The following is a 13,132-nucleotide window of genomic DNA, read 5'->3' on the forward strand; positions in this document are numbered from 1 at the left end:
AGTCTACACACCCCTGTTAAAATGTCAAGTTTCTGTGATGTAAAAAAATGAGACAAAGATAAATAATTTCAGAAGTTTCTCCACCTTTAATGTAACCTATAAACTGTCCAACTCAGTTGAACAGAAAATTTAAATCTTTTAGGTGGAGGGAAGTAAAAATAAAAACTAAAATAATATGGTTGCATAAGTGTGCACACCCTCTTATAACTGGGGCTGTAGCTCTGTTCAGAATTAAGCAATCACATTCAAAATCATGTTAAATAATAGTTCACACCTGCCATCATTTACACCCTGGTCACATTGGGTTTGACTTGGCATGCAATTTGCATGCCAGGTGACTTGCAAATCATATGCCAAGTCGCACCCTATTGTCTGCTATTAGAGCGGTCATATCGGTGCGGTTCTGACTTGGTACATGCACTACTTTTGTTGCGATTTGCATAGACATCTGTGTCAGATGTCTTGCAAATCGCAACTGAAATCGGCAGGTCGACCGATTTTGAAATTTCTTCATAAATTTAGGCCAAAATGTATTCTTCTACATGTCTTTTGTAAAAAAAAAATCCCAATACGTGTATATTAATTGGTTTATGTGAAAGTTATAGCGTCTACAACTGGCGGTTTATATACTGGAAATTTTATTAAATTTTTTTTATACTAATAGTATAATAGTGGTAATCAGCGACTTATAGCAGGGCTGCAGGACTGCAGTGGGCATTCTGACACTGGGTGGGAACTGATTAACTGCCACTTGCATCTCCAGTGACACTGATGCAGTAATCAGTGCTAATAAAAGGCACTAACACTGTACTAATGACACTGGGCAGGAAGGGTTAACATCCGGGGCGATCAGAGGGTTAACACTGTGCTGTTTTGTGCTTACTGTATGCTTTTTTACTAGGTGACTTGCTGATTTCTATCTCTTTGCTGTGCAGAGATAGAAAGCAGCACATGCCTACTGACAGGAGAGAGACCTGTGCTGTTTACACAATTTGATATTAACAATTGACAATTAATTTTTTATTTGATATGTTTCATAGCAAAAAGTCAAAAATATTTTTATTTTTTTTTAAATTGTCAGTCTGTTTTTGTTTATAGTGCAAAATATAAAAACCGCAGAGGTGATCGAATATCACGAAAAGAAAGCTCTATTTGTGGGGGAAAAAAAGACATAAATTGAATTTATTTGTGTCAGAAAGTAATGCAGCGCCGCAGCGCAAAAAATGGCCTGGTCAGGAAGGGGGGTAAATCTTCCGAAGGGCAAGTGGTTAATGTAAGTGACTTAAAATTTTAAAAAGCCAGAGGTTCAGCATCATAGCCTGGCAACTATCATTTTCAGATGGAGGTCAACAATGACAGTCTCTGTGTTATTTGGTAAAAATTAAATATGCAATATTTCATATGTAGCTGACTGTTGAATAGAAAATTAAACAATTGTTTCTAGTTAATTTTTTTTCCTGGTTATAATAAACAAAGGGAGAAAATGTACAGCTGCTAGCTGTGTTAAGCAGAATTGTTTTACAAATTTGTACAATTGGTTCGATAAACGTGTTATTGAGTTGTTGATGTTATCTATTGGATAGCCTACCCTTCATACATTAAAAATGCCACATGGAGATTTTAATATATTTGTAAGATCACATATAAAAAAAATACTTTTTAGGTTACCAAAATCTTTACTAAGATGACACACCCATTACAGATAATGCATGCTAGGCACAGAAAGATAAAGTACCAAATGTAAGTTTAAGTTTAAGGTTTAGGAACCTTATATTCTGCATCATTCTTCCCATATTTGAGCAGACAGCAACAGTGGAATTTCTTTGAACAATTGCCTATCTGATTGCAGGAATGCCCTCAGTTTCATAGTAATAAGTCTAATTTGGGCTGATATTGCATAGTATTTTGATGGTATTCATTTCATAGTATGTTTGGCCTTAGTTTTTAGGAGCTCATTCCTACCTACCAGTTTGATCTTATCGTATATCTAATCCTTTGTATTTTTTCACTAGAACCTTTTCAGCAAATGTGTCTTCACAATTCTTTGTTGCTATATCATAAGCCTTATCCTTCTACATTAAATAACTGGCCCTCACAAGCCAGCCTGTGCCTGGCAGGTCTCTAAACTATGCTGTTAGAATTGTATAATTGCTCAGCCTTAAGTGAGAATAAAAAAATCAAATTTAATACGGGAACGAGCAGGAAGAGAAGAAGGAGTTAATGTCTTAAGAGGGCAATTTTCAGAAAGAAACACTAGAAAGCTGTTTCTGACAAAGTAAAGATATGTTACAATATGCTGGTCCTTTTTCAGGAAGTGCTTCTTTTTTAGCTTGAATATATAGGAAAAAAATACACACATAGACACACACACAGTATATATATATATATATATATATATATATATATATATATATATATATATATACATACTGTAAATGTGCTATTAATATGTTACTAAACCCACAATAATAAAATCAGTCTGTATATGCAGCAAAGCAGGCTTGTTATACTCACTGTGGAACCTAAGGGGTTAATCCTCCGAATTGTGTAAAAAGGATGTTTGATCCTGTCTTCTCTGATGCTCTACTTCTACTGTCCCCAATCCATCTCCTGATAGTACAGAGCTCTAGGAGTCACTCTGCGCATGCTCAGTTTAGTGTGTATTGGTAGAGCGTTTATTTTTTCTTTGGGAGTGTGCATACAATCAGCACAGGGCCAATCAGCACTGTCCAGGCAGAGGGTCAGGGGTCATGCAGCCTCATAGGACAGTCAAAGGAGAATGACAATTCCTCCTGCAAACTTTAACCAGTGCTCAGCTAGACACTGATAGAAGTCACAAGACTGCTACATGCTGGTGATGAGAAAAGGTATTTAGCAGTTTATATTTACTAAAATAATTGCATTCCCATATTCTGCGTACTGTGGGAGATCAGATATAGTGAATGTAGGGTCCTGGGTTTAGTAACACTTTAATTGTACATGTGTAACTCTGCAACATTCACTGGAAAGCATAAAGGATTGCAGCACATCCTGCACGTCTAAGTTCAGAGTTAAAAACATTTATTGTCATATGCATAAAGCACAAGTACTGAGTACAATAAAATGCTTACTTGTGTATATTCATTTTACACAAAAGTAGACAACACAAAATATACAAACGTTATACTTAAACTGCAGCAGTTAACTAATAAATCTTAAATAATAATACATAAAAAAGAAAAATGCAATCACTGCCCATTCAAAAATCTTAGGGCCCATTTAGATTTTTCCATTCTGGTGTGTAGCATTAGCACAAATGTGTTAATGTACATTTTTCTGTGCATTAATATGCATTGTGTTTGGGTCTGCCATTTAAATGAATGGGCTGGCAATGCATCAGAATGGGCAGAAAATTGGACAAGCACCATTTTTTCCAGTGCAGCACACCACAGTGCATGGTAATGCACAACATGCTAACAAAAATAATATGCATTAATGTTCATAAAATACATTGATGTGTGTTGTGGTAACTTTCATGTTCCTGCAATGCATCACACTGGAGAGGTCTGAATAGTCCCTTATAGCTGTACGAAAAAAAGTTCCCTAAACCTAGATGTATCTGTGTTGATATACCTCAGCTGATTACAAGAAGGGAGAAAAGTGGCTGTGTGGGGTTAGAAAAGTCCCACCTTTAGACCATGTTTCATGGCACATCTAAATTCAGGTTGTAATCTGAACCATAGTCACATACAACATCCCCAAAAACAAACTGCCATCCCACTACCACAATCACAAGATGCTTCTTGATCCCTAATTCTGTTCATTTATAATTCAGTGTGGCTGTGCACACAGTCGCATCATCCAAGTACAGAATCACTAACACTAGCTCTCTCTCTGCTTCCACTCCCTCAAATGACTCCACCATATGAACATATGCAGCCAGTTGCTTGTTCGTGTGTGCCAGGTGCAGTCTAGCAGTGAGGCAGGGCTGCTAGCTGCGACCTGTCCCAGTGCATGTTCTTGGGGAAGAATTACAGTTGTGTGTCTAGGTTGGAGCCTCATAACAGATGACCCATATATTTGTATGAACCTGATACTGGAGAAAGTTTTCAAAAGCCAGAGCATTGCAAACACAATGCACTGATCAGAGTTGCAGTGCTTTGCAGGCCTCAATGCAAACATTTAGTGAATGCACATATTCTACTATTGCAATATTAATGCAATTATTTTCCTTTAAACTACTGCCTGTAAATATCCAGGATTATTGGAAACAGTATGCTGGCAATACTCTGTGCCGTTTTCACAACCTACTGCAATGCTCTGTGATGTCACTATATAGTGATGTAAAACATCCAGTAAGGATGGACTCTCCAACACACCCATAGAAGCTAGTCATGGCTACATATGACATCCAAGCCTTCCTTAGTCTACTGAAGAAATAAAGATGTTGTTTTGCTTTCTGTACAAAGTCTTCTACATTGGTTGACTACTTAAAGTTATCAGAAACTTAAAGCTGTTAATCCTTTCCACAAAATCCTCTACAATATTAATAGGGTTGTACATTGTCACCTAAGGCTATTTCTTCACACAAATCTACCATGTGCTTGAACACAGACAGTAGTCTTACAGCATCTATCTGTTAGACATATGCTTGCATTGATGCATGTACAACTATGAACAAAATATGTAATCATGGACTTTTTCCAGACTTATAGAAGATTAGGAGTGGGTTCCAGTGTACTGATTATGTCACATGAAGAAGTACTCCCGAAACGTGTTGTGTCCACATGTGAATTGTAATTGGAAACTTTGCATGTTGTGAACCCCTGTGTGGAGGGTAATTTGTAATGTTGTGTAATAGATTTTTAATAATATATAATAAAGTTGTTTTTACACTACTCAGTTTCTCTTTCCACACAAAGTCCATGACTACATATTTGTGTATGATTTGCTGGGATGTGGACAAATAGCACACACAGTCTGGGTTTCTCTCCTGTACTGATAGCATGTTTGACCAGATCTGGTGTCCAAGTCGGATGATGGCATAGTATTTTCAATTGTCTAGTATCACTATCGGTATGACCTGATAAAACCCAACAGTGCAAAGCTTGTAGTCAAGTCATTAATCACCATGCCTTTGACTATTAATATTATTTAAAATAGCTTTTTTCTAAGAGATTATTTTTGGATGGGGGGGAGGGGGGTAGTTAAGTGAGAGTGTCATTTACAGTATGAGCAGTGGAGCATTTGCACTGTTGGTAGTATCCATGCTACCTTATGTGTATCACCCACTTACCCTCCAGAGGATTTACCCCACTTCCTGACCAGACAATTTTTTTCGACACAGCGTTGCATTATTTAAACTGACAATTGTGTGGTCATGCAACACTGTACATAAATGAAATGTGTGCCTTTTTTTCCCCCCAAATAGAGCTTTCTTTCGGTGGTATTTGATCACCTCTGTGGTTTTTATTTTTTGTACTATAAACAAAAAAATTTCAACAATTTTGAAAAAAAAACAAAACAATATATTTGACATTTTGCTATAAAACATATCCAATAAAAAAAAATGTAAAAAATCTAATTTCTTCATAAATTTAGGCCAAATTTATTCTGCTACATGTCTGCTAAAAAAAATCCCAATATATGTAAATTAATTGGCTTACGTGAAACCAGAGAGATACAAAGCAGTATGTCCATTCTGACAGCAGAGAGGTCTCTCCCCTGTCAGCTTTTCCAGGTAGGCGCGCCCCCTACCTGGAAATGCAAATCATGTCATATCAGTTCTTCTGCTATAGGGCGGATGGCAAGTGGTTAAAGATGCATGGAAATTAAATTAGTGTACATTGTAACATTAACTACCTGCCGACCGCAGATAGCCGAATGACGGCTGCACTGCGGCCGGCCAGTTCTGAGTGGACGTCATATGATGTCCTCCCAGAAAGCGCTCTCCTGCGCGCCCCAGGGGGCGCGCACCCGGCGATCTCCGTGATCGCTGTGTCCTACGGACACAGCTGATCACGTGATGTGGTAAAAGGCCAATCACAGCGGCCTTTTACCACGTGATCAGCGGTGTCCAATGACACGCTGATCAGAGGGAAATGCAAGTGCCGGTTCTCGGCTGCACTTTCCTCACGCTGTCAGATCGTGAGGAAAGTACTGCCGAGAACCGGCAGTTGTCAGAGCGGGGATCGGCACCGATCATCAGGGCACTGATGATCAGTGCCCTGATGATCGGTGCCCAGCAGTGCCACCCGCAAGTTCCACCCACCTGTGCCCAGCAGTGCGCCCACTAGCTCCGCCCACCTGTGCCCGGCAGATCACCCACCTGTGCCCGGCAGATCACCCACCTGTGCCCAGCAGTGCACCCACCTGTGCCACTCTGCAGTGTCACACACCTGTGCCCAGAAGTGCCACCCACCTGTGCCCACCAGTGCCACCCACCTGTGCCCACCCGCCTGTGCCCACCAGTGCCACCCACCTGTGCCCACCCACCAGTGCTGCCCACCAGTGCCACCCACCAGTGCAGCCCAGCAGTGCTGCCAGTCAGTGCCCAGCAGTGATGCCAGTCAGTGCCGTCTATCAGTACCCATCATCAGTGTCACCTATCAGTGCCGCCTATCAGTGCTGCATATTAGTGCCGCCTATCCGTGCCACCTCATTAGTACTGCCTATCAATCCCCTTCAGTGCTGCCTATCAGTGCCCATCAGTGCCGCCTATCAGTGCCCATCAGTGCTGCCTCATCAATGCACATCAGTGAAGGAGAAAAAATACCTGTTTGAAAAATTTTATAATAGAAACAAAGAAATTTTTTTTTTTTTCTAATCTTTTGCATTTTTTTTTATAGCGCAAAAAGTAAAGCGCCCAGTGGCGATTAAATACCACCAAAAGAAAGCTCTATTTGTGAGAAAAAAATGATCAAAATTTCATATGGGTACAATGTTGCATGACCGCGCAATTGTCAATCAAAGTGCGGCAGCGCTGAAAGCTGAAAATTGGCCTGGTAAATAAGGGGGTATAAGTGCCTGGTAGGCAAGTGGTTAAAGCAAGAAGCACTATAAAGCAATGGAGTTGATTTACTAAAGGCAAATATACTATGCACTGCAAGTGGACTTGCTCCAGAGCTTAGCAAATGAGGTAAAGCTTCACTTTACAAAGAATACCCAAACACATACAAGGAAAAAAAACAAAACAACATTTTTGCTTGCCCATGGTTGGATGATAGAAATCGGCAGAGCTTCCCCTTGTGACGATTGCGGCGTCAGACCCCCAGCCCTTCTCACCAAACTTGTGACCGAAGGACTAGCCAATCTAAAACCGCGCTGTCACGTGCGTAACAATGCCATGCCCAGCTGCACCCTGCACAACGATTTTCCAGCTAATGGACCACAATCGATGCACCTGCAGCCTGAGCGCGATTGTTACTGGGTCAGGTTAATTACTCAATTAACCCTTCACACTGCCACCACCTCCTTTTTGTACAGAGAAAGAGGAAACTTGACAGTATCAGCAATAACACTATGATGTTTGAATAATCGTCGATATACCACTGTCACCGCAGGCAGCGATATACCGACGTTTAAAACACACACACAATAGCCCTTTTCAGAGGCAGGGGTTCTGAGTTTACATTAAAGAGCTTTAGAAACAGTTCAACACTTTCAGAAAGTAAGATTTATTACTAAAAGGTCAAAAGGGTTCAATAAAAATATTTACAGAAAAAGATGTAGCCAATATAAATATATAAATATACAGAAAGCAATAGCACAGCAAAGAGATAACAGAAAGGAATTTAGATAGATAAAGTACTTGCCAAAAGCCTTGGGTTAAGCAGCTTTCAAGTTTTCTGAGCAAAAGGGCGTTTTCTCCCAAAGTTGGTTCCGATGTTAAAAAGGGAGAACTCTTTAACTCTTGTCAACTCAGCTTAGCTTAGCTTTTCTAGGAACTCCACAGGGTGTCTCCCTGACTCAGAGAACCAATCACCTCATTTGGGGAGGGGGTTGTGTAGGCAGGGAGCTCAGGCTTTGACCAAAGCCTTCTCAAATTATACTATGGCCGATAACTTTTCCTCGGTACATATAACATTCTATCCACGAGTAGATTAATACCCAGAATCATCTGCTGAACGGTTAGATATGAAATATCTGCTTGAATGGTTAAGGAGATATAATTTTCTGCTCTCCTGTGTATGTCAGATAGGGGGTGTAATATACCCGGTTACTTGTCTTACAGTGAGCCATCCGAATATGTGTACCATGTTTGCGTAATTATTTCCTATTTGGAGATATAAAATTATATGGAAAACTGGGTTTTAAAATGTAAGTCTGTTTTTATGACCACCTGGAATATCTGTGAACTCAGTGAAGGACTTGGTTTATGGTTTTACGATATCCCAGATGGCGAAGCTAACAGGCATCAAACACAGCTCGGCTGGGGGTTTTATAGCCATTGAGCTCTCCCACTGGGGCCTGTTGCCTTTTGAACTCTGCATTAAACAGACCACATGTCACTCAACAGAGAGGGACGGGGGATATCGGAGGAATCTGATTTGGGAGAGAGAGATACAAAATGGAGGGGTTTGGAGCAAAATGGATGATCGCGCCCATCTCTGTGTGCATGATTGCTATACCCCTCATTTCAAAGCTCCCCCTCAGATCTAGAGCAACTGCACTTGCAGTGGATAGACTATTTGCCTTTAGTAAGCCTTGCTGCTGTGTATTCTGAGGACTGCAAATGGTAAGTATTTTTGTACTTCTGATATTCATCAACATTAACTTGATATCACATTTTTTAATAATCATAATGCTGTAACATAATGTCTTTTTTATATGACCGTATTAATAGTTTGGAGTATCAACATTATTTGATTGTATTTCAGTTTTTCAGTATTTCAGTCAACATTTTTCAGTCAAGGCACCCTTTAAAATTATAGACAGTCGGGAGGCACCCTTTAAAATCTATGGACAGTCTGGAGGCACCCCATTCTAAAATGGGGTGCCTCCAGACTGTCCATAATTTTAAAAGGGCACCCCAATCTAAAATGTGACAAACTATTCTAATAGTATTATGTAAAGCAGCAACATCCACACACGTAGGACACCCAACATTAGAGGGGATTTATTCTTCCAAAGCAAATATACTTTTGCACACTAAATAGTATTCCAGTGTTTCTCTTCTCCCTCACTGAGCTAATGTGACCCCAACACTGATGGAGAGGGGCAGGGGTGGGTCAAACTAAGATACAGTGCAGGCAGCTGACATCCTCCTTAGCAACTGAAGATGTCATTAGTTGTCAGGACGCCGGCAGCTAGAAGGTCATATTGGTGCACAATGAAAACCTGTGGCTTTGTGTAACTAAAAGGCAGGCTTGTTCCACTCACTGGCTTGTATGCAAGTTTTGGGCAATTTTTAGACACTTTGCCAAGGCACCCCTGAAGAAACCTTAGGGCACCCCAGGGTGTCTGGGCACCCTGGTTGAGAAAGGCTGGTCTAATCTACCCATTCCTTTTTCTAGTAGTTAAAATCCATCCCCTATTCAGTGCAAGACAGTGCTTATTTAACAGTGTTTTTTTTTTTTTTTACAAGTAGGACAGCATTGTTTTTTTTAGGCCAGCTGCTTTTTGTACTAGCATGATCACAACCATGGTCATATCTCCAGACCCTTTAAAGGAGAAGTACAGCCAAAGCTCTTTTGGCTGTACTTCTCCTGTGGATCACAGGAGTGCAGTTCATTCTGCACTCCTGTGACGCGTTTTCAGCTGGCTCGTCCGGGTCAGGCTGGGAAAAGATGCTGACTTTAAAGTCAGGATCCACCCCAGAGTCTGGAGCGGCACTTAGCTCAGCCTGTCAGCAATCTGCTGAGAGTGTGAGACAGCTGCTCCCTTCCCCTTCACAACCCAGTGCTCCAATGAGCGTGGGGTGGAAGGGTGGGTGGGGGCAGAGCAGACGGCGGTGACTGACAGTCACTTCTTTCTGCTCACAGCAGCGGTGACTGCTGATCTCTGAGTTCTCACACTTAGAGCTGGCAGGGAACAGATGCAGCATTGGACCGATGGTGCATCCACCTAGGTAAGTATAATTTGTGGGAAAAAACCTATACTTCTTTTTAAGGCTGTAGTGAACTGCAGTCGCGGACTGCTTATTTTGTGCTTCCTCTTATTGCAGCTGGCTTATGCATCTGTAGGCAGTTCCACTATCTGCTGTGTGTGGACCCACTTCAGTAACTCACCTTAGAAAAGAACTTAAAAAAAAGTTGGTGAGCGTAATAAGCTCCAAGCTTGAGAATCTTATAGCCACAGAAGATTTTAATTTATATAAGCTATTAACCAATTTGTATTTTTTTCAAAACAGCTCCATTAAAATGTTAAATAAGCCTATTAGAAGTAAAATATTTAATTTAGTGTGCTTTTCATACATACCTAAGGGCTTTCTGTTTTTTCTACTAGAGTATTTTCAATTTTGCATATACACAGTATCAGAAAATATATGCCAGTTCTTCTCTATGACATTGTTGATGCAATGTGAAATTGAGTGTCATTGCTTTATATTTACAGATATGACTAGGAAAACAGGATAGAGTGCGCACTGCAATAAAAATAATTTGAGTGTTTATAGAGTCAGAAAAAAAAGCATCTCATGGGTGAAAGTATATAGTTTAGAATTCTGCTGACTGCTTTTTTTTAGCTCTCCACATAATTTGGGGAAGTTAAATCATATCCAAGTGAAGTATCCACATCATTCCTTTGAATTAAATCTGTAAATGACTCAACTGCCAGTATAAATTTCACCTTTATTTACTAGCAAGCTGTAGCTATTGCATTTTAAGGTAGAGAGGCCTGTATTTAAACTTGGTTCCTTGTCTACCCAAGGAATACAAAGCAAGAATCTCTAATTAAAATGTTTTCTTTTTGTTCAATTTTATAATTTCACCTTGCTTATCTGGTCAAGTCAGCGTGATATTTGACAGCGCTGTCTAATTAGGGACACAGGAAAAAGCCCAATTGTTCAAATGAGACTGTGAATCCAATTAAGTACATTTAGTGTGATGCCTTTACTGACATTTACTATCAGCATAAAAAGACTGTATTCAATGGAAGGGGTCTAGTGTGCATTATTTCAAGTGGCTTTAATGAAAGCTTAATTTGCTATACAATGTATCTGGGGTGCATTATTTGATTTGGCACTAATTGGTCGCAGTATTACATGCCCTTAACTAATAGAAGCACATTAAATCCAGTGCAGTAGAGTGTAAACAGGGATTGATTTACTTTACAATTAACAGGCTATATTTTAACATGCCCATAGACAGGAGATGACTGTTGCCCAATCTGGGCGCCGGTTGACTGCTCCCTCAGGGAGCGATTGATTGGTTATAACTTTTGGTTTAAATAGATAATATAATGTATGTCACATGGGTGTAACTAGAGGGGCCTTGGAGGGTGCAACTGCTTCTGGCTCATGAGGTTGGGGGACCTGACCATTACTACTGCTTTCCCTTACTTGAGTGCTGAGGAGTTAGCAGGATTGTAAGTAGTCAGCTTTGTAAGTTACTTGTATTACCAGCTCCATTATGATTTCTCAGGTTCCTGAGTTATTAGTTGTGGGAGATGAGAAATTATGTTGTTTGTTGTATAAACAATGTTCAACTTTGCCCACAAGTCTATCCATTGTGAGCATTAGACAAAATGGAGAATACAAACATTTTTCTGAGGAGACACTGAACTAACTGCTTTTTGCTTCCATTTATATGTTTAAAATATTTTATAAATATGTCTTTGTATTCCATTTTTTAAAAGTAACTGTTAAAGGAAGAAATTCCACATTTGTAAGCCTACAGTACATTCTTCTCATTAATTCCTAATTTCAAAGATATCTGACAATACGGAAAGGGGACCTTGATTTTTCCTGAACCAGAAAGCCCCTTATTGTTTATCCTTGCTGTTGGGTAGGAGTGAGAAGATGGATGACTGCTCAAGTCCATGAACAGCCATGGTTAAGTCTTCCTCTCTTTGTATTGCAGAATCTTGCTCTCTTAATGGTCATGTGATGAAGGATGGAGCAGAATGGAAGCTGAGTCAGTGTTCTAAATGTACCTGCAAGAATGGGGTGACTCAGTGCTTCACAGCAGACTGTCTCCCCATGCTGTGTGATAAGGTAAATACCACTAAGCTTTTAATGTTGAGTGATTTATGTGTGTCTATGATGAGTAGCCAGGTGCTTAAAACATATGTTATACTACAAATAGCAAGTTAATGGCAAATAAATCAAACCGATAAGTAATAGATAAGCTACCAAACACTTAAAGGGAATCACATAGTATTCTCTAATAGAGAAGAAAATCAGCGTGCAGGTATTTTTTATCCATATCTCAAAGTCTATAGTGTTTTTTAAATTTTGCTGCTTATTACCTTGCTTAGCTTTTTTTTTGTGTTGGGCATTAGGAGTGAAAGAAAAAAAATTCATGTTGTTGCATGTCACCTGTTGCATAGATTGGTCACACAATTTCATGTGCCTAAAAAAAACCCAGCAATATTTCACATTTTTTCATGCATACCAATGGAATAAGTGAGCATGCATTTATTGACATATCTGAGTACAAACATAGACACACACAGACACACCCAGTGGAGGCTTGGTGTTTGTATACCAGCGTGGCTTATATTGTAAGTTCATTCAGATAATTCAGCTATGAGATAGTTGGCTAAAACTGCTCATTTTAGTGTTTACTCCATCCCATTGGAATGTATTTAAAGAAAATTGAATTTAAAGGATTAGTCTATCCAAAATGACTATATACGTTTGGTGGATGCTGATGAATTGAATTGTCACTTGAGACATCTGTTAATTTGCAAGGTCTGCCCATTTCCACCAGTCATATCTAGTACAAAAAAGGTGTTACTCTCCCTGTTGTATTTTTATTTTTTTATGCTTTAAAAGATACAGTCTGAGATGTCAGAGAGAGGGTTGACTAATCTTTTGAAATGAGTGACCTGAAGCAAATGAAAGCTTTCCCTTTAACCCTAATCTCAGTTCCAGCAAATTTATATTTTTATGTACATTATGATTATTTATTTTGCCACTTCACCTAGTGGCTTAGTGATACTGAGAGACCTTTGTGTTGTGAAAAGCTGTTAAGGGTGATATGGATTACAG

The 13,132-nt window shown here is 39.6% G+C and overlaps 1 protein-coding gene across 1 annotated transcript in view; it reads left to right on the forward strand.

Annotated features, from left to right (window-relative positions):
• Nucleotides 1-13,132, forward strand: part of FRAS1 (Fraser extracellular matrix complex subunit 1) — a 680,896-nt gene that overhangs the window by 213,089 nt on the left and 454,675 nt on the right. The window contains exon 6 of the mRNA XM_089676214.1: nt 12,000-12,133. Coding sequence (XP_089532340.1) covers nt 12,000-12,133 — 134 coding nt within the window. The remainder of the gene's footprint in view (nt 1-11,999; nt 12,134-13,132) is intronic.

This window comes from Staurois parvus, unplaced genomic scaffold (genome assembly GCF_062004578.1).
Source record: "Staurois parvus isolate SC_StPar_1 unplaced genomic scaffold, SC_StPar_1.0 ptg000013l, whole genome shotgun sequence".
NCBI lineage: Eukaryota > Metazoa > Chordata > Amphibia > Anura > Ranidae > Staurois > Staurois parvus.